This window comes from Rhinichthys klamathensis, unplaced genomic scaffold, assembly GCF_029890125.1.
Source record: "Rhinichthys klamathensis goyatoka isolate OS25496 unplaced genomic scaffold, OSU_Roscu_1.1 h1tg000163l_1, whole genome shotgun sequence".
NCBI lineage: Eukaryota > Metazoa > Chordata > Actinopteri > Cypriniformes > Leuciscidae > Rhinichthys > Rhinichthys klamathensis.
In genome coordinates, this window is record NW_026606696.1 from 169,164 (window position 1) to 192,572 (window position 23,409).

At 45.6% G+C, this 23,409-nt stretch overlaps 1 protein-coding gene across 1 annotated transcript in view; it reads right to left on the reverse strand.

The window, feature by feature from the left end:
* Positions 1 to 212: 212 nt before the first annotated feature.
* l3mbtl1 (L3MBTL histone methyl-lysine binding protein 1) overlaps positions 213 to 23,409 on the reverse strand; it is a gene marked incomplete at its 5' end in the record, with an annotated part of 29,529 nt that continues 6,332 nt past the window's right edge. Inside the window, 7 exons of the mRNA XM_056259063.1 lie at positions 213 to 798; positions 6,910 to 6,972; positions 7,593 to 7,750; positions 18,108 to 18,157; positions 18,908 to 19,102; positions 20,088 to 20,187; positions 20,287 to 20,425. Coding sequence (XP_056115038.1) covers positions 664 to 798; positions 6,910 to 6,972; positions 7,593 to 7,750; positions 18,108 to 18,157; positions 18,908 to 19,102; positions 20,088 to 20,187; positions 20,287 to 20,425 — 840 coding nt within the window. The remainder of the gene's footprint in view (positions 799 to 6,909; positions 6,973 to 7,592; positions 7,751 to 18,107; positions 18,158 to 18,907; positions 19,103 to 20,087; positions 20,188 to 20,286; positions 20,426 to 23,409) is intronic.

Below are 23,409 nucleotides of genomic sequence, written 5' to 3' on the forward strand. Positions count from 1 at the left end.
TGTTGATGAACTGAACGACATTGTTACTCAACTGTACATTATTAAAATTTCCCATCAGAGAGAGAAACATAGATCACCTAAAACCTTCCCCGGTTACTATTTACCCCTCGGGGTTTCCATTCATACAAAAATAACAACACTGACATGACAATCCAAACTCGGTAAAATAGCTCATTTAACACCACAGTGTCAGTAGCACTTTGTTACTGAGGGCAAATATAGTTAACGGTCCCCAAACAATTGGTTTAGTTGGCTCAGATTGTCTAAAGGACAGCTCCCTCTAGTGGCTCCTCAGGTAAAGTGCATAAACACCATCAGGGCGCTAATAAAGGGGACAGTAGCACCAATCAACTGAAATCTGCCCTGATATTTCACTTCACACACTGAGAACAAATGTAGATTTCAGTTAACTCTCCAAATACAAAAAATCCTGCGCGGTGGTTTCAGATCGGGTTGTTCTTTATCAGAACGTGTCATTTCGCTTTTGAAATAAAGCAGCATCGAAGCTCAGCTAGGCTGTACTGTTTCATGTTTCGTTCATCCTGCTCTGGTTGTCTCTCTCTCTCTCTCTCTGGTGGGTTCAGACGTTAAACACCAAACACGTGATTAGATGGCGGATTCTGAATGGATCGTTGCGGCATGAGGAGCTTGGAGACGAGTTGCTCACTTCAGGCCTTCGTCTGTGCTCTTGAACACTAAAATGGCGTTGTGAATCTTCAGCGCTGGTCCTAGCTTTATATTCATGATCTTCACAATATCATTTTGAGTCAGAAGAAGGAAGGCCTCTCCATCGATCATCTGCAGAGAAAAGTGACGCTGTATCAGTGACCAGCTGGAACAAGAAACTTCAAGCGACATGTAACGCAACACCACTCAATGATATACCTGAACATTTCTTAAAATGTAATATAATATATAGAAACATTTTTTCTAAGAAAAAATGTTGTAGTGTGTTGGCTGGTTGCCAGGGTGTTGCTAAGCATAATTGCTATGCTGTCCAGAGTGTTGTGCTTCTTCCTAGGCTATTCTGCATCTAAATTCTTTTATAAATTCTATTCTGTTCTATAATAAACATTGATCAGTGAATGTACACATTCAAATTTGGTAAACTGAAGCTTGCATGCTTGTTGGCGAATCGATGAGATTCGTGCGTGCGTGTCACACTTCTGCAAAAACCAATGAGGGTTTTCATCAAGCATCTACGGTTGAGCTTCCGCTGAGCAAACAAGCGCTGCGGTGATGATGACGTGTGTTTGTAGGCCAACCCGTATGTCTGCATCACCCTGGTTCCCTTGACAAAAACCCAGTAGGATTTTCGCATTGGCTTATTGGAAAAAATAAGTTCTGTGAACAAAAAAAATCTTATGATTCTTACATGTTTTGTCCATCGTGATAATCTTCACAAATGAAAAACTTTTATGAATTATAAAGCCTAAATACAAACTCTTTCAGTCTTTATTTTAAAACACTTTCCATGAAAGTTTGAGTTATAATAGTTTTCAAGAGCGCGGTTATAAACAGAATAAGTGAGTAGATGAGTTTACCTGATCCGTGTGATGACGAGTAATGTCTCCCACAACATCTGTAGTGCTATTTAGCCACTTGTTAACAACCGCCTTTTTCAAGACAAGTAAAAGCTTTAATAACATCATGAGAGGGGTATTACTGATGTATTTTATGTTGTAGAAAAAAATGTGAAAATATCTGAAGCTTGTGTTCACCACCAACATTATTTTAGGCATTTAACCAAAAGCCCATCCAAAAAAAACAAACAATTGACTTTGAGGCAATGGAACCTTTGATCACCAAAATTACATATTTAAAAGTTTTTTCCTTGAAAAAATTCTTCATGCCTTACAATATCTTGAATGTAACTCGACACCCTTGCCTCATTTAGTATACGCGGCTCTATGAATATGCAAATGAGCCCCGCCTCCACTCACTCACTCAGCTCAGAGATCCACTGGTTGACGATCACACGTTGATCTGATTGGTTACAAGGTCGTTTGTGACGTCAGAAACACCAGCGATTTCAAACCGTGTTTTTGAGACTGTCTTTGGTTCACTGCAGTTTTAAGGAGAAAATACTCAGCAATGCTGTCGACTTATGAACTTACACATGGTTTGTCTTAAAGCATATTAAAAACACCACTTGGACACATAAACTACATTTAAAGCTCGATTTTCACTTAAAGGGTGTCAAGTCCTGAACGACATGAACGTGAGTAATGACAGAAGCATTTTCAACTATCCCTTTATCATCGTAAATCTAGCTTTAATGTTTTTGTTTTTTAATTTAATGTACATTTATGTTTATATATTTTGTGTTTAATTACCTTGTCATTAAATTACAGAAAACTGGTCATTGCATGAGTGTTTCTAATACAACGTCTGAAGGAGTGATGGCAAATTTTGTTCTCTTTGTCCCTTCTTCTGAGCAACGTAATATCAATCTCTTGATAATATTCACTCTTTTGGAAAGTCATAGAAACGCTATTGTGTATTTATTTTTTTGCTTTTGGGACAAATATTTGCGCTCGTCGTGCCTCCCCCAAACATCACAATCACAGCTCTTATGGGAGTTTGTGAAGGCATATCACAGTTTCTCCCACCCCCAGGACCCCCACCCTGTCCGTAGCAGTGGACAGAGGTTTGCTACATTTTGATTGGATCTTGGTGGAAAATCACAAACAAGCTGTCCAATGGCATCAGATAAAGATGCTAGGACAACAGTCAGACGCCTCTGAGAGGGCAAGAAGAAGATCTCTAGTACCAAGCCTGTGTGAAATGCAAGTTTGAAATGCATTGGTAAACTTTAAAGACACTTTTAAGAAGTCCAACTTTGTGGTTTATGCAAATGAGTTCCACAGGGGAAAGAAGGGTGGGCCACACTGTGTGTGTCGCCTCTGATGCCAGCAGCCAATCACTGCACAGGAATGGAGAAGTGCCAAACTACTATCTCCTCCTCATCGGAGAGGGATAAAGGTAACCTTTCAACAGACACTCCTTGTCCTGAGTCCCGGCCTGCGAAGCTGAGACATAACAGATATACCGGTCTGTCCTGTAGGGATAGACACAGATCAACCAAGTTCTGAGTCCCGGCCTGTTACAGAGAAGGCAGCAACAGATTCATGTTCTGAGTCTCCCATCAGGTGAGACATAACAGATACGCTGTACCATTGTGAGCCTCTGATTCGTCCAGAGACACAACAACAGATTACATGATCTGAGTCTACAGTTTACGAGGCAGCAACAGATACGACCACGTTCTGAGCCTCCAGCCTGTGAGGAAAGAGACACTACCAAACGCTACACTCAGAGTCCTCTTCCAGCGAGACCGTAATGACTACAGCATGTCCCGAGTCTCCATGCCAGAGAGACAAAGGTGGTTTGACCAAAGTCTGAAAGTCTGGCCCAGAGAGGCAGAAGACAAACAGACATTTGCAACAAAGTTAAGCTCCGGAGAGCAAACCTTCACTTCAAGGTTCCTTCATTGTTGTATATTATCAGTATATGATTTTCCAAGTTACATCAGAGGTAGTATAGCTGATGATACTGTAGTTAATAACAAATAATCATTCATTTATTTGTTTGAAGCACAATAAGGTTCTTCACCTTATTAGTTTCAGAGAAACAACAGTTTATCTTTACATAAGTTAATGTAACTCTTCCATAGCCACAGTCAACTTAGGCCATGTCCACACGGACACGGGTATTTTTATAACCGGAGTTTTTCCTACAGCGTTTTTAAAAAAAATCCCGTCCACACATGCTCGGTCTCCGTCTACATGAAAACGTAAAAACACGCAATCAGGCGCAGTCAAGAGCATGTCACGCCAGCAGGCGGCGATATAAACCTTAACCCTAAAGCCACGTTGGCCAATCAGAAGCGCAAATCTGATGTCAAACACAGCTGATAACGGCGCACACTCTGACGTCGCAAGGCAAAAACCCCGGTTTCACTGTCTACACGACAACACTGTAACCGGCGTTTCTGAAAATCCTCACCCTGGCAGGGGTTTTCAAAAATGTTCGGTTTAAGTGCGTTTTCGTGTGGACGAACGGCCGAACCGCGTAAAAAAAGTCACGGTTATAAAAATACCCGTGTCCGTGTGGACAGGGCCTTAATCACTTGTATTTTATGCATCTTATGCACTTTATTCCTTTATCATTCATGGTATTCATTTAGTAGTTGTGTTAGTTATTCTTGTTTATCTTTTGTTAATAAAATGTATTTTATTACACCTGTGTCTTCCTTGTGGAAGGATCTACAAGTTAACAATCTCACCAATCTTTTAGAAAAATCAGACCAGCTCCCTCCACTTTACATTAATCCTAAAGGATTGAAGGGCCTCCTGTTGGGAGTGGGACTGGTGCCTCAAATTAAGAGAGGGGGAAGGTGGTCATCTGATGTACTCATAACCACACCTTATGAGTGATCCAAAAATCGCAACATCAACGGTGACGTGAGTACCGATCATTACATTACTTAGTGTCCTTGAATGGGCAAAAGTAAAATCACTACAAGAGGACCTTGGCCAGGACTCCCGGCAGCAGAGCAATCGGTGGAAACCCATACAGACGCAGCCTGGGCCCCGTATGTGCCATGGCATCCAGGCCCAGGGGGTCGATGTGACTCAGAGAGCAGGAGAGGGGGCATTGTGCTGTCTTTTGAGAGGCAAAGAGGTCCACCTCTACTTCCTAAAATCTTTCCCAAATCTGTTTGGCTATCTTGCGACGACAACATGCACCTAGAGTGGGACCCAAGGTGAGGAACCAGGGTCTGAGCCACACAGAAAGGGAACAAAGTCCGCAGTGCGTTATCTCTGATGCCCGTAAGGTTCCTCCACAGATGCCTCTCTGCGGAGACTGAAGCTGACATAGATCAGCTGATTACACAGGCCGCCTGCTTAGTGTCCCGGAGAGACACATCTGTGGCTCGGCGTAACCCTGAGACGGCCTCTTCGTCAAGACTCCCAAACACACTCTCAGATCAGCCTGGTATTCCTGTAACACCACCATGATGTGCAGCGCAGCACCAGTCTGACCCTGATTGAAACACTTTCCCCACCAGCGTGGATGTTGTTCTGCAAGGCTTGGTGGGGAGTGTAGGCTTTTTAAATGACGATGCGCTCCCAGGGGAGAGATAGTCTCTTCAACCTGAGGCAACCGCGTGCCCTCATACCCACTATAGTCGAATAGATCGACGTCGAGGGCACAAAGACACGTGATGTATATGGTTTCCCCCATGAACGAGTTGATGTGTCATGGAGGTCTTCAGAGACGGGGAGAGACTGTCGCTCAGGCCCCTCCACAGAAATCTGTCCTCTAGCTTTGTGGACTTGGGGTCTCTTGTTCCTGTGTAACCTGGTCACTGCACGAGTCACCACCTCAAGTAGCTCTTCTTTTAATCATAGGGGGCGACGAGCGCTCAGAGGCAGCGTGTCAAAATACATTTCAACAGAAACAAGGGATGCAGCGTCCTCTGCCCGATCCGAAGAAGCGATCTGGAGAGAGCGTGAGCGAAAGGGAAAGGAGCGTCTCTCACTCCTCAGCCAGATCAACTCGCGAGCCTTACTATCTTAGTGTGGGGGCTTGTCCTTGAAGATATGTGAAACGAGTGGGAAGCACTTTAATATAGAACAGCTTACAGTGCGCGCACTCACCATGCTCGATCGCAAGAGCAAACACTCAAAGCAGAACTCATGCGTGTCAACATCAGGGATGGGCCGTGAACACGGAGGCACGCATCTCCTTGATTGTTTGCAACATGATGTTCTCTTTTTCACACTGAGAAAATTCTGAAAACACACTGCACACTGAAAGCACACTGAAAACTCGAACTCCTAACATAGTGGACAGATAGAGAGATAGTTTTCACACACACACACACACACACACACACACACACACACACACACACACACACACACACACACACACACACACACACACACACACACACACACACACACACACTCTCTCTCAATGTGGTCTCAGAAGACAAAGAAACCTGAAGGCGCACCTGTTTCACATCTATTTATAGCCTCTCACGAGCGCGCATTCCAGTGACGCTATCGTCAGAGGTTATTTCACGACTTCACACTTACAAATAAGTCAGATAGAATAAATGGTATGCACATTTGGCGTGCTGTTCGAGGAGAGGGCTCCGGGCTCGGTATTTGTCCCAAACCCAGAGTACTCCCCCCGTATTCCTGGCTGTGGAAGGAGCAAGCCGAGAGTGAGGAGTCGGGGTGGAGGAGGGATGCTGAAAAACTGTCAAGAAATGTCGGTGAGTCGACTGAGTGCCTTTATATATGCTTCCTCTCATGCTGATGGGATAGTCATGATGATTGTTGATGACAAGTTAATTGGATTGATTATTTGAACGTGCTCCTCCTGAACTTTGTTTAGTGAAACATAATCTAAAGCCAAGTTCTTGGTGTGTTTGCCACACATACTTCACAATCGGTCAAACAAAGATGTTTTCCCAAAGCACAAGGCGCTTCATTGTGAGGATCTTTTGAAAGGGAGCCAACCATATATTAAATTATTGTTTAGTAATATAATTTAACATCCCAAGTAAATTAAATCCAGAACAATATCATTGACTTTTCGTTATGGATTTAGTATTTATAGGCTTTAATGACATTCGCAGTATGTTTTCAACTTTTTTAGTTAAAATAAATTCAATTACATGATATAATATAGATAAGAAGACAATTAATGTATTTGATTAGAATAATGATATGATTATTTAAAATATTTCATATGTTGGCATTTTACTGATCTTTATTTTATTTCCACATGTGAATTGAACACATATTTTATGTAAATGTATTCAATGTGTTGGGTTCACAGGGGGGCGTTGAGTTAACCCTATTTCAATATTAATAGAAATTTACTTACTTCATCTTTGAAAATTTGGGCCTGCTCCTCACAACCAATAAGATTATTAACAAATCCAAAGACCTGGAAATCAAACAGAGATATAAATGAATAGAGCCATCATTCCAGCGGCTGTTGTTTGCTGCGTCCAGACATCATTTTAATATCCAGAAGTTCAGAAGTGTGCGGTTGTATTCTTGAGTATTGCATGTTTTGTTCAATGTTTTATTTTTCAATGTAAAATAAAGGAAACACTTTACAATAAGGTTCATTAGTTAACATTAGTTAATGTGTTAACTAACATGAACTAACCATGAGCAATGCATTTGTTATTTTATTTGTTAATCTTTTTTAATGTTTGTTAATAAAAATAAAGCTGTTCATTGTTTGTTCATGTTAGTTCACAGTGCATTAATGTTAACAAGATTTTAATAAAGTGTTAGTAAATGTTGAAATTAACATGGACAATTATTAATAAATGTTCAGTTCATTATTAGTTCATGCTAACTAATGAAGTTAACTAATGTTAACTAATGAATCTCATAGTAAATTGTTATCAAAATAAAAGTATTTAAACATATATAAGTGATTTAGTGATATACAGTATAATAATAACTGGACGTTATCTTGTACTCTGAAATACACCCATTCATTTAACTTGTAAACCAAGGGATATCCACACAGTTGACTGAAGTGAGTATTACCTCCTCTATAGTCCAGGAAGCTACTTGACTAGCATGAACTCCGGCAACCCCAGGCAGTAGTTTACAGTGCTGCTCCCAGCAGAGAGACAGGGTTCGGTCAGAGTTGGCAGTAAATGCCGTCATGAAGAGAGAAGGGTACATCCCTTCCGCCGTCATACCTGAAACCAGACACAATCACCACATTTACATCTACATGACCATTTAAGGTCCATATTCTGGTGAGAGGTCATTTTTAATCTTAAAAGAGGAATCTTACATACTTGACAGCAACTGAAATAGTCCTTTTTAAGGAGATGCTTGCACTTGTCACTAGCTATGTTTCAATCCCCCTTTTTTATGCACATTGTGGGATATCGCAAAAAAAAAAAAAAAAACGCTGGATGGACATGCCAAGATGCGCATAAAAAACATATGCGCTCAGTTGAGGCAGATAAATGTTTTATCTGATGAGAAAACATACGCATAAACTACGATGGAAACACATTTCCCGAATAAATTCCTAGATGCGCATCAAGAAAGTGGTGTGACTTTGCGCGATGGGAGGGCATAAGTGGACTAATCAGCGGACCGATCTCATTGCGCAGCATCTGAAATGCTGATTTGGTCATTCTGAAATCCTTTAGCCAAAATCTGTCGTCAAAGTGGTTTGGTATTATTACCTCCCATAGCTGTCCTGCATCTGAAAGCAAGGTAACATGACCATGATTATTGCGTTTCGTCTGCAAACTCTGAGGCGCAAGTCATTTATTATATGCTGTACGGCACAGTGGCTTTTCCTACTGCAGCAAATTACATTTTTCCTGGAACAGGAACATCCCCAAACTGTTCCCAGCATGAAATTGTCCAAAATGTCTTGGTATGCTGAAGCATTAAGAGCTTCTTTAGCTGGAGCTAAGGGGCCAAGCCCAACCCCTGAAATACAACCCCACACCATAATCCCCCCTCCACCAAACTTCACACTTGGCACAATGCAGTCAAGCAAGTACCGTTCATCCTGGCAAACGCCAAACCCACACTCGTCCATCGGATTGCCAGACAGAGAAACGTGATTCGTCACTCCAGAGAACACGTATCACTGCTCTAGAGTCCAGTGGCGGCTGCTTTACACCACTGCATCCCACGCTTTACACCACTGCATCCCACGCTTTACACCACTGCATCCCACACTTTACACCACTGCATCCCACGCTTTACACCACTGCATCCCACGCTTGACACCACTGCATCCCACGCTTTACACCACTGCATCCCACGCTTGACACCACTGCATCCCGAGCTTGACACCACTGTATCCCACGCTTTACACCACTGCATCCCACGCTTTACACCACTGCATCCCACGCTCTACACCACTGCACCCCACGCTTTACACCACTGCATCACACGCTCTACAGAGCTTTACACCACTGCATCCCACGCTTTACACCACTGCATCCCACGGTTGACACCACTGCATCCAACGCTTTACACCACTGCATCCCAAGCTTTACACCACTGCATTCCACGCTTTACACCACTGCATCCCACGCTTTACACCACTGCATCCCACGCTCTACAGCGCTTTACACCACTGCATCCCACGCTTTACACCACTGCATCTGACGCTTTACACCACTGCATCCCACGCTTTACACCACTGCACCCCACGCTTTACACCACTGCATCCCACGGTTTACACCACTGCATCCAACGCTTTACACCACTGCACCCCACGCTTTACACCACTGCACCCCACGCTTTACACCACTGCATCCCACGCTTTACACCACTGCACCCCACGGTTTACAACACTGCATCCCACGCTTTACACCACTGCACCCCACGCTTTACACCACTGCACCCCACGCTTTACACCACTGCATCCCACGGTTTAAATCACTGCATCCAACGCTTTACACCACTGCATCCCACGCTTTACACCACTGCATCCCACGGTTTAAATCACTGCATCCCACGCTTTACTCCACTGCATCCCACGCTCTACAGCGCTTTACACCACTGCATCCCACGCTTTACACCACTGCATCCCACGCTTTACACCACTGCACCCCACGGTTTAAATCACTGCATCCCACGCTTTACTCCACTGCATCCCACGCTCTACAGCGCTTTACACCACTGCATCCCACGCTTTACACCACTGCACCCCACGGTTTAAATCACTGCATCCCACGCTTTACTCCACTGCATCCCACGCTCTACAGCGCTTTACACCACTGCATCCCACGCTTTACACCACTGCATCCGACGCTTTACACCACTGCACCCCACGCTTTACACCACTGCATCCCACGCTCTACAGCGCTTTACACCACTGCATCCCACGCTTTACACCACTGCATCCGACGCTTTACACCACTAAATCCCACGCTTTACTCCACTGCACCCCACGCTTTACACCACTGCATCCCACGGTTTAAATCACTGCATCCAACGCTTTACACCACTGCATCCCACGCTTACATCACTGCATCCCACGGTTTAAATCACTGCATCCCACGCTTTACACCACTGCACCCCACGCTTTACACCACTGCATCCCACGGTTTAAATCACTGCATCCAACGCTTTACACCACTGCATCCCACGCTTTACACCACTGCATCCCACGGTTTAAATCACTGCATCCCACGCTTTACACCACTGCATCCCACGCTTTACACCACTGCATCCCACGGTTTAAATCACTGCATCCCACGCTTTACTCCACTGCATCCCACGCTCTACAGCGCTTTACACCACTGCATCCCACGCTTTACACCACTGCATCCGACGCTTTACACCACTGCATCCCACGCTTTACACCACTGCATCCCACGCTTTACACCACTGCACCCCACGGTTTAAATCACTGCATCCCACGCTTTACTCCACTGCATCCCACGCTCTACAGCGCTTTACACCACTGCATCCCACGCTTTACACCACTGCATCCGACGCTTTACACCACTGCACCCCACGCTTTACACCACTGCATCCCACGCTCTACAGCGCTTTACACCACTGCATCCCACGCTTTACACCACTGCATCCGACGCTTTACACCACTAAATCCCACGCTTTACTCCACTGCATCCCACGCTTTACACCACTGCACCCCACGCTTTACACCACTGCATCCCACGGTTTAAATCACTGCATCCAACGCTTTACACCACTGCATCCCACGCTTTACACCACTGCATCCCACGGTTTAAATCACTGCATCCCACGCTTTACACCACTGCATCCCACGCTTTACACCACTGCATCCCACGGTTTACACCACTGCATCCCATGGTTTACACCACTGCATCCGACGCTTTACACCTCTGCATCCCATGCTTTACACCACTGCATCCCACGGTTTACATCACTGCATCCAACGCTTTACACCACTGCAACCCACGCTTTACACCACTGCACCCCACGCTTTACTCCACTGCATCCCACGCTTTACTCCACTGCATCCCACGCTTTACACCACTGCATCCCAAGCTTTACACCACTGCATCCCACGCTTTACACCACTGCATCCCACGCTCTACAGCGCTTTACTCCACTGCATCCCACGCTTTACACCACTGCATCCCACGCTTTACACCACTGCATCCCACGCTTTACACCACTGCATCCCACGCTCTACACCACTGCACCCCACGCTTTACACCACTGCATCCCACGCTCTACAGCGCTTTACCCCCATGCATCCGACGCTTTACACCACTGCATCCCACGCTTTACACCACTGCATCCCACGCTTTACACCACTGCACCCCACGCTTTACACAACTGCATCCCACGCTTTACACCACTGCATCCCACAGTTTAAATCACTGCATCCGACGCTTTACACCACTGCATCCCACGCTTTACACCACTGCATCCCACGGTTTAAATCACTGCATTCCACGCTTTACACCACTGCATCCCACGCTTTACACCACTGCATCCCAAGGTTTACACCACTGCATCCCATGCTTTACACCACTGCATCCCACGGTTTACAGCTCTGCATCCCATGCTTTACACCACTGCATCCCACGGTTTACATCACTGCATCCCACGCTTTACACCACTGCAACCCACGCTTTACACCACTGCACCCCACGCTTTACATTACTGCGTCCCACGCTTTACACCACTGCATCCCACGCTTTACACCACTGCATCCCACGCTCTACAGCGCTTTACTCCACTGCATCCCACGCTTTACACCACTGCATCCCACGCTTTACACCACTGCATCCCACGCTTTACACCACTGCATCCCACGCTCTACACCACTGCACCCCACGCTTTACACCACTGCATCCCACGCTCTACAGCGCTTTACACCACTGCATCCCACGCTTTACGCCACTGCATCCGACGCTTTACACCACTGCACCCCACGCTATACACCACTGCACCCCACGCTTTACACCACTGCATCCCACGGTTTAAATCACTGCATCCGACGCTTTACACCACTGCATCCCACGCTTTACACCACTGCATCCCACGGTTTACACCACTGCAACCCACGCTTTACACCACTGCACCCCACGCTTTACATTACTGCATCCCACGCTTTACTCCACTGCATCCCACGCTTTACTCCACTGCATCCCACGCTTTACACCACTGCATCCCACGCTTTACACCACTGCATCCCACGCTCTACAGCGCTTTACTCCACTGCATCCCACACTTTACACCACTGCATCCCACGCTTTACACCACTGCATCCCACGCTTTACACCACTGCATCCCACGCTCTACACCACTGCACCCCACGCTTTAAACCACTGCATCCCACGCTCTACAGCGCTTTACACCACTGCATCCGACGCTTTACACCACTGCATCCGACGCTTTACACCATTGCATCCCACGGTTTACACCACTGCATCCGACGCTTTACACCTCTGCATCCCATGCTTTACACCACTGCATCCCACGGTTTACATCACTGCATCCCACGCTTTACTCCACTGCATCCCACGCTTTACACCACTGCAACCCACGCTTTACACCACTGCACCCCACGCTTTACACCACTGCATCCCACACTTTACATCGCTGCATCCCACTCTTTACTGCACTGCATCCCACGCTTTACACCACTGCATCCCACGCTTTACACCACTGCATCCCACATTTTACATCACTGCATCCCACACTTTACACCACTGCATCCCACTCTTTACTCCACTGCATCCCACGCTTTACACCACTGCATCCCACGCTTTACACCACTGCATTCCACGCTTTACACCATTGCATCCCACGCTTTATACCACTGCATCCCACGGTTTACACCACTGCATCCGACGCTTTACACCTCTGCATCCCATGCTTTACACCACTGCATCCCACGCTTTACTCCACTGCATCCCACGCTTTACACCACTGGACCCCACGCTTTACACCACTGCACCCCACGCTTTACACCACTGCATCCCACGCTTTACATCACTGCATCCCACGCTTTACTACACTGCATCCCACGCTTTACACCACTGCACCCCACGCTTTACACCACTGCATCCCACGCTTTACACCACTGCATCCCACGCTTTACATCACTGCATCCCACGCTTTACTCCACTGCATCCCACGCTTTACACCACTGCATCCCACGCTTTACACCACTGCATCCCACATTTTACATCACTGCATCCCACACTTTACACCACTGCATCCCACTCTTTACTCCACTGCATCCCACGCTTTACACCACTGCATCCCACGCTTTACACCACTGCATTCCACGCTTTACACCACTGCATCCCACGCTTTACGCATTCCACGCTTTACACCACTGCATGCATTCCACCCTTTACACCACTGCATCCCACTGGATTCCACGCTTTACACCACTGCTCCCACGCTTTACACAACTGCATCCCACTGCTCCCACGCTTTACACCACTGCATCCCACTGCTCCCACGCTTTACACAACTGCATCCCATGCTTTATACCACTGCATCCCACACTTTACATCACTGCATCCCACGCTTTACACCACTGCATCCCACGCTTTACACCACTGCATCCCACGGTTTACACCACTGCATCCGACGCTTTACACCTCTGCATCCCATGCTTTACACCACTGCATCCCACGGTTTACATCACTGCATCCCACGCTTTACTCCACTGCATCCCATGCTTTACACCACTGCACCCCACGCTTTACACCACTGCACCCCACGCTTTACACCACTGCATCCCACGCTTTACATCACTGCATCCCACGCTTTACTCCACTGCATCCCACGCTTTACACCACTGCATCCCATATTTTACACCACTGCATCCCACACTTTACACCACTGCATCCCACTCTTTACTCCACTGCATCCCACGCTTTGCACCACTGCATCCCACGCTTTACTCCACTGCATCCCACGCTTTACTCCACTGCACCCCACGCTTTGCACCACTGCCCCCACGCTTTACTCCACTGCATCCCACACTTTACTCCACTGCATCCCACGCTTTACACCACTGCATCCTACGCTTTACACCACTGCATCCCACATTTTACACCACTGCATCCCACACTTTACACCACTGCCCCCACGCTTTACACCACTGCATCCCACGCTTTACACCACTGCATCCCACGCTTTACTCCACTGCACCCCACGCTTTACTCCACTGCACCCCACGCTTTACACCACTTCCCCCCACGCTTTACTCCACTGCATCCCACGCTCTACAGCGCTTTACTCCACTGCATCCCACGCTTTACACCACTGCATCCCACGCTTTACACCACTGCATCCCACGCTTTACACCACTGCATCCCACGCTCTACACCACTGCACCCCACGCTTTACACCACTGCATCCCACGCTCTACAGCGCTTTACACCACTGCATCCCACGCTTTACGCCACTGCATCCGACGCTTTACACCACTGCACCCCACGCTATACACCACTGCACCCCACGCTTTACACCACTGCATCCCACGGTTTAAATCACTGCATCCGACGCTTTACACCACTGCATCCCACGGTTTAAATCACTGCATCCCACGCTTTACACCACTGCACCCCACGCTTTACACCACTGCACCCCACGCTTTACATTACTGCATCCCACGCTTTACTCCACTGCATCCCACGCTTTACTCCACTGCATCCCACGCTTTACACCACTGCATCCCACGCTTTACACCACTGCATCCCACGCTCTACAGCGCTTTACTCCACTGCATCCCACGCTTTACACCACTGCATCCCACGCTTTACACCACTGCATCCCACGCTTTACACCACTGCATCCCACGCTCTACACCACTGCACCCCACGCTTTACACCACTGCATCCCACGCTCTACAGCGCTTTACACCACTGCATCCCACACTTTACACCACTGCATCCGACGCTTTACACCATTGCATCCCACGGTTTACATCACTGCATCCCACGCTTTACACCACTGCATCCCACGGTTTACACCACTGCATCCGACGCTTTACACCTCTGCATCCCTTGCTTTACACCACTGCATCCCACGGTTTACATCACTGCATCCCACGCTTTACTCCCCTGCATCCCACGCTTTACACCACTGCAACCCACGCTTTACACCACTGCACCCCACGCTTTACACCACTGCATCCCACGCTTTACATCACTGCATCCCACGCTTTACTCCACTGCATCCCACGCTTTACACCACTGCATCCCACGCTTTACACCACTGCATCCCACATTTTACATCACTGCATCCCACACTTTACTCCACTGCATCCCACGCTTTACACCACTGCATCCCACGCTTTACACCACTGCATTCCACGCTTTACACCATTGCATCCCCTGCTTTATACCACTGCATCCCACGGTTTACACCACTGCATCCGACGCTTTACACCTCTGCATCCCATGCTTTACACCACTGCATCCCACGCTTTACTCCACTGCATCCCACGCTTTACACCACTGCACCCCACGCTTTACACCACTGCACCCCACGCTTTACACCACTGCATCCCACGCTTTACATCACTGCATCCCACGCTTTACATCACTGCATCCCACGCTTTACACCACTGCACCCCACGCTTTACACCACTGCACCCCACGCTTTACACCACTGCATCCCACGCTTTACACCACTGCATCCCACGCTTTACATCACTGCATCCCACGCTTTACTCCACTGCATCCCACGCTTTACACCACTGCATCCCACGCTTTACACCACTGCATCCCACATTTTACATCACTGCATCCTACACTTTACACCACTGCATCCCACTCTTTACTCCACTGCATCCCACGCTTTACACCACTGCATCCCACGCTTTACACCACTGCATTCCACGCTTTACACCACTGCATCCCACGCTTTACGCATTCCACGCTTTACACCACTGCATGCATTCCACCCTTTACACCACTGCATCCCACTGGATTCCACGCTTTACACCACTGCTCCCACGCTTTACACAACTGCATCCCACTGCTCCCACGCTTTACACCACTGCATCCCACTGCTCCCACGCTTTACACAACTGCATCCCATGCTTTATACCACTGCATCCCACACTTTACATCACTGCATCCCACGCTTTACACCACTGCATCCCACGCTTCACACCACTGCATCCTACGGTTTACACCACTGCATCCGACGCTTTACACCTCTGCATCCCATGCTTTACACCACTGCATCCCACGGTTTACATCACTGCATCCCACGCTTTACTCCACTGCATCCCATGCTTTACACCACTGCACCCCACGCTTTACACCACTGCACCCCACGCTTTACACCACTGCATCCCACGCTTTACATCACTGCATCCCACGCTTTACTCCACTGCATCCCACGCTTTACACCACTGCATCCCACATTTTACACCACTGCATCCCACACTTTACACCACTGCATCCCACTCTTTACTCCACTGCATCCCACGCTTTACTCCACTGCATCCCACGCTTTACTCCACTGCACCCCACGCTTTGCACCACTGCCCCCACGCTTTACTCCACTGCATCCCACGCTTTACTCCACTGCATCCCACGCTTTACACCACTGCATCCCACATTTTACACCACTGCATCCCACACTTTACACCACTGCCCCCACGCTTTACACCACTGCATCCCACGCTTTACACCACTGCATCCCACGCTTTACTCCACTGCACCCCACGCTTTACTCCACTGCACCCCACGCTTTACACCACTTCCCCCCACGCTTTACTCCACCGCATCCTACGCTTTACACCCCTGCATCCTACACTTTACACCCCTACATCCCACACTTTACACCACTGCATCCTACGCTTTACACCCCTGCATCCCACACTTTACACCACTGCATCCTACGCTTTACACCCCTGCATCCCACGCTTTACACCACTGCATCCCACGCTTTACACCACTGCATCCCACGCTTTACACCACTGCATCCCACGCTTTACACCACTGCATCCCGCGCTTTACACCACTGCATCCCATGCTTTACACCACTGCATCCGACGCTTTACACCACTGCATCCCACGCTTTACACCACTGTATCCGATGCTTTACACCACTGCATCCCACACTTTAAACCACTGTATCCCACGCTTTACACCACTGCACCCCACGCTTTACACCACTGCATTCCACACTTTACACCACTGCATCCCACGCTTTACACCACTGCATGCATTCCATGCTTTACACCACTGCATCCTACTGCATTCCACGCTTTACACCACTGCTCCCACGCTTTACACAACTGCATCCCACTGCTCCCACGCTTTACACCACTGCATCCCACTTCTCCCACGCTTTACACAACTGCATCCCATGCTTTACACCACTGCATCCCACACTTTACACCACTGCATCCCACGCTTTACAGCGCTTTACACCACTGCATCCTACTGCATACACCACTTTGCATTGCACTTGGTGATGTAAGGCTTGGCTGCAGCTGCTCGGCCATGGAAACCCATTCCATGAAGCTCTACGCACTGTTCTTGAGTTAATCTGAAGGCCATACGAAGTTTAGAGGTCTGTAGCTATTGATTCTGCAGAAAGTTGGCGTCTTCTGCGGACTGTGCGCTTTAACATGTGCTGACCCCGCTCTGTGATTTTACGTGGCCTGCCACTTCGTGGCGGAGTTGCTGTTGTTCCCAATTGCTTCCATTGTTATATTACCACTAACAGTTGACCGTGGAATATTTATTAGTGAGGAAATTTCACGAATGGACTTCTTGCACAGGTGGCAACCTATCCCGGTACCACACTTGAATTCACTGAGCTCCTGAGAGCGACACATTCTTTCACAAATGTTTGTAGAAGCATGTGCATGCCTCTGTGCTTGATTTTATACAACTGTGGCCATGGAAGTGATTGGAACACCTGGATTCAATGATTTGGAGGGGTGTCCCAATACTTTTGGCAATATTGTGAACACACATTATCGGAATATGAGTACTATTATTAAAAATATACTTGTGCATTTAAACACAGTAACTGATAAAAATTTTCAACTTTCAAATATAGAAAATGTAGGAAAGTAAAACTCACTCTGACAATTTCTTTGCTGACTTTTACGATATTTAGGGGGGCGACCGATCCTGCGGACAGCAAAGAAAGGTGACTATTAATTTAATGTTTACATAACTGCAATATTGTTAATTTTACAAATATGCAATTCACTGCAAAATTTTTTTTCTTACTTAGTATGTTTGTCTTGTTTCCAGTCCAAATATCTAAAAATTCTATAGATATTATGTCTTGTTTTCTGAAAAAAAGTGAAAACAAGCAAAATTATCGCCCAATAGGGTACCAAAAAAAAAAACGTATTTCCGTTTGAATTAAGATTATTTTTCTTACCCCATTGTCAGATAAGTTTTCTTGTTTTAAGCAGAAACTCACTTAATTATTATTATAATTTTTTTTTAGAAAACAAGTCATAATATCTTGTCATTTTACTTATTTACTTTTACATATTTGGACTGGAAACAAGACAAAAATACTTGTGGAAAGCAGGGCGGGGCCGAGAGCCGTGGGAACGGAGCGAGTCTCACGGAGGAGCTCATAATGATCAAAGGAGGAGTGATGACAGTGAAGGAAGAGAGAGGACCAGGTCTGGACTATTTATGTTGTGCTTTTATTATGTTTCTGTGCGGCAGTCGTCTTTGAGGGGCTGCTGCTTTACTTTGGTTTTGTTGTTTGTTTATTTTGATATTAAAGTTCCGTTGAACGTTCGCCGGTTCCCGCCTCCTTCTTCCCTGAGCTTTAACTTCGTTACAATACTAAGTAAGAAAGGCATTTTTTTGCAGTGATATACTTGATTAACACAACAAAAGTGAATATCGTCTTGCCTGCCGTGATATCGTGACTTTTTTGCTCTCTGGCCGAAGACCAGCAGGTTACGCCTGGATCCTTCTGTATCAGAGAGATCCGCCTTGAGTCGGCCCTGGTTCCTCTCAGCCAACGGACAGCCAGATAAACAGTGATGCGCCGTAAAACGCCCGGTCACATGACCTGACCCGTCACATCCCGGAGTAGGGCACTTTCTGTTTGACAAAGAACGGGTCTGTTCTCAATTCTGCAGTCATTATTTTTTAAACTGTCCCTCAACTGCAAGACAATTTAAAGGAGTAGTTCACTTCAGAATTAAAATTTCCTGATAATTTACTCTCCCCAGGTCATCCAAGATATTCATGTCTTTCTTTCTTCAGTCGAAAAGAAATTAAGGTTTTTGAGGAAAACATTCCAGGATTTTCTCCATATAGTGACTTCAATGGGGTCCAACGGGTTGAGGGTCCAAATGTGAGTTTCAGTGAAGCTTCAAAGGCTCTACACGATCCCAGCCGAGGAATAAGAGTCTTATCTAGTGAAACCATCGCACATTTAAAAAAAAAAAAATATATATATATATATATATATATATATACTTTTTAACCACAAATGCTCATCTTGCACTAGCTCTGTGATGGTCCACACATTACATAATTATGTTGAAAGGTCACGCGGAAGTACCAGCCTAGTGTTTACAAAGCCAACGTGCAAAGACTAAGTCAAACGCCCTCTACAAAAAAATAAAAGGTAAAACAACGATGTTGGACGATTTTGAAGTTGGAGGAGAAAATGAGATTCGCCCTACCCTACATTTTTTAACCGGAACACACCTGACCATTCAATGTGATTACGTAATGCGTGAAGTCGTGGACATGCAAGACGATAAAAAGTATAGAAATGTTTTTTTTTTACAGAAAATGGCGGATGGTTTCACTAGATAAGACTCTTATTCCTCGGCTGGGATCGTGTAGAGCCTTTCAAGCTGCACTGAAACTGACATTTAGACCTTCAACCCGTTGGACCCCATTGAAGTCACTATATGGAGAAAAATCCTGGAATGTTTTCCTCAAAAACCTTAATTTCTTTTCGCCTGAAGAAAGAAAGACATGAACATGAAGTGAACTACTCCTTTAATCAGAAGACAAAACACAAACTGACAGTTTGAGTATTTTGCACTGTAAGGGCTCATGAAGGAATGACCTGTGGTGGAAGCTGTATTTGGAGGGGTTGCGTGGCTGAGGCAGACTTTTATAGGACAAGGAGAAGTTGGGCTGTCGGGCTGTCAGGGTCTCCCTGGGACCTAAAAGAAACATATTACTCTGAATTGACAGAGTATTTGGTACATGAGCACATACGAATCAGATGAATGAGGAAAGAGATTGATCTGGAGGAATCTCACCAGGTTTCTGGGTGATGGGTTGGCAGGGTGGAGGTTTGAGGGGGTGTCCTGTGCCTTCACACCAGCCAGCAGGGTGGACGTCTGGATGGTCTGAGTCCATCCACTCGTCATACAAGTGGCTCCAACCATCAAAATGAATCTGAGGACAACAGATGAGGCTTTCACAAGGACACGTCACTCTGCCACATTCATCCATGCACCACTGAAATGCTCTGATAACATTTTTGTCTCGTTACGGGCGATTCTGTGAGCCTGCTTTTCTTTGGATGTCTTTGCTGGATGTGTTTTTTCTATTTATGTTAATGTCAAACTAATAAAGTTAGTGTGTAACGGTGTAATTACCTTTTATCATGTGGTTCTGACCAGCGAGTCAGTAAGTCTTCTGACTGCATAGCAAAAAAGAAATTGTGCTGGGCAACGATTAATTGCGATTAAGCGCATCCAAAATAAAAGTTTGTGTTTACATAATATATGTGTGTGTACTGTGTATAATTATTTTGTATATATAAATACACACATATGCATGTATATATTTAAGAAATATTTGCATGTATATACTGTATATATTTATACATAATTTATAATAAATCTAAATCTAAATATTTTATATATAAATAACACATCTTAAATATATACATGTATATGTGTGTATTTATATACACTCACCTAAAGGATTATTAGGAACACCTGTTCAATTTGTCATTAATGCAATTATCTAATCAACCAATCACATGGCAGTTGCTTCAATGCATTTAGGGGTGTGGTCCTGGTCAAGACAATCTCCTGAACTCCAAACTGAATGTCAGAATGGGAAAGAAAGGTGATTTAAGCAATTTTGAGTGTGGCATGGTTGTTGGTGCCAGACGGGCCGGTCTGAGTATTTCACAATCTGCTCAGTTACTGGGATTTTCACGCACAACCATTTCTAGGGTTTACAAAGAATGGTGTGAAAGGGAAAAACATCCAGTATGCGGCAGTCCTGTGGGCGAAAATGCCTTGTCGATGTTTCTATCAGCTCTATCTAGAGCTTATAGAAGAGCAACTTTGACTGAAATAACCACTCATTACAACCGAGGTATCCAGCAAAGCATTTGTGAAGCCACAACACGCACAAGCTTGAGGCGGATGGGCTACAACAACAGAAGACCCCACCGGGTACCACTCATCTCCACTACAAATAGGAAAAAGAGGCTACAATTGGCAAGAGCTCACCAAAATTGGACAGTTGAAGACTGGAAAAATGTTGCCTGGTCTGATGAGTCTCGATTTCTGTTGAGACATTCAGATGGTAGAGTCAGAATTTAGCGTAAACAGAATGAGAACATGGATCCATCATGCCTTGTTACCACTGTGCAGGCTGGTGGTAGTGGTGTAATGGTGTGGGGGATGTTTTCTTGGCACACTTTAGGCCCCTTAGTGCCAATTGGGCATCGTTTAAATGCCACAGCCTACCTGAGTATTGTTTCTGACCATGTCCATCCCTTTATGGCCACCATGTACCCATCCTCTGATGGCTACTTCCAGCAGGATAATGCACCATGTCACAAAGCTCGAATCATTTCAAATTGGTTTCTTGAACATGGCAATGAGTTCACTGTACTAAAATGGCCCCCACAGTCACCAGATCTCGACCCAATAGAGCATCTTTGGGATGTGGTGGAACGGGAGCTTCGTGCCCTGGATGTGCATCCCACAAATCTCCATCAACTGCAAGATGCTATCCTATCAATATGGGCCAACATTTCTAAAGAATGCTTTCAGCACCTTGTTGAATCAATGCCACGTAGAATTAAGGCAGTTCTGAAGGCGAAAGGGGGTCAAACACAGTATTAGTATGGTGTTCCTAATAATCCTTTAGGTAAGTGTATACAAAATAATTATACACAGAACACACACATATATTATGTAAACACAAACTTTAGTTTTGGATGTTGCCCAGCACTAAAAAAATAAAAATATTTTTTTTTAATCAATCATTTTCTCTTGTTTTCCTGTTATGTAGTTTTAAAAGAATAATGTGCACATTACACTTTTTTTTTTTTTTTAAATCCAGCAACAAAATGTAGTGAAAAACTATTTGTCAGTTTGGTAAGAGAAACAAGCTTAAAAATATCCACCTTTACACTACTGCGGTCTTCAAGCCTTCCGGTTTGAGGAAGTCCCACTCAAAAAGACTGAAACAAATCATTTGACATCATAAGGTTGTGCCTTATCTGTCCGTTTGACTGAATGAGCTGTAAACGTTCCTTCATGTTCTCATGTTCAGAAGAGAATAACTAACGCATGGTGTTTTAATGTGACGTGGTATAACAAGAATATCTGAGGCAAGAGCTCGTTTTAATCGCAAATAGTCTCCTGATTATTATTTTTTTCTCTTTGCTGTATAGCAGTATGATAAAAGACAACATTTGTGGTCTGCTCTGCAGACTTTATTTATGATATCCCATGAATAATTCACTGCAATGCACTAAGAATCTCTTGTTTTTCTCCCCAAATCCTCACGTCTCTTTCCAGGTTTGTTTTCACTTAAATGCTTTAAAATGTCATTGTCGGCCATTTTCACATCTAATCCTGCCACAGTGTCCGGTTTGTCATGTGCCTGTGTTCTAGTTCTGTTTATTGTGAGCACATGGCTTGTCATGTGTTTCCTTTGTGCCATGTACTCCTGTCTATTGTCTAGCCCCTCCCATCTTGTTATCTGATTATTGGTTAATTTGTCCCACCTGTCCTTCTCATTACCCTCCTTTGTCTGTTCCCCTATTTAGCCTCCCTGTGTTTGTAGTCCTGTGCTGGTTCGTTTGTCCAAGTTACCTGTTCCTTGTGTTTCCTTCCCGCTTGCTCACAGTGCTTTTTGAGTTTGTACCTTATCTACCTGTCACTAATAAATTTCCTCTGCATTTGAATCCTCGTCTCAGTTCTGACAATTCCGTGACAAATCCCTGTTAGCAATGTTTACTGGAATGTTTCTATCAAAATGACAGAAATCACTTTGAAATATTATCAATCAATGTTCCAGTTAATAAGAATTTTTGATTAAGTCAACATGTTACATAAAAGAGACATATATTACTACAGTGATAGGCCTATTTACGCATCAGTAATTATTGCTGCGGAAACATTCAG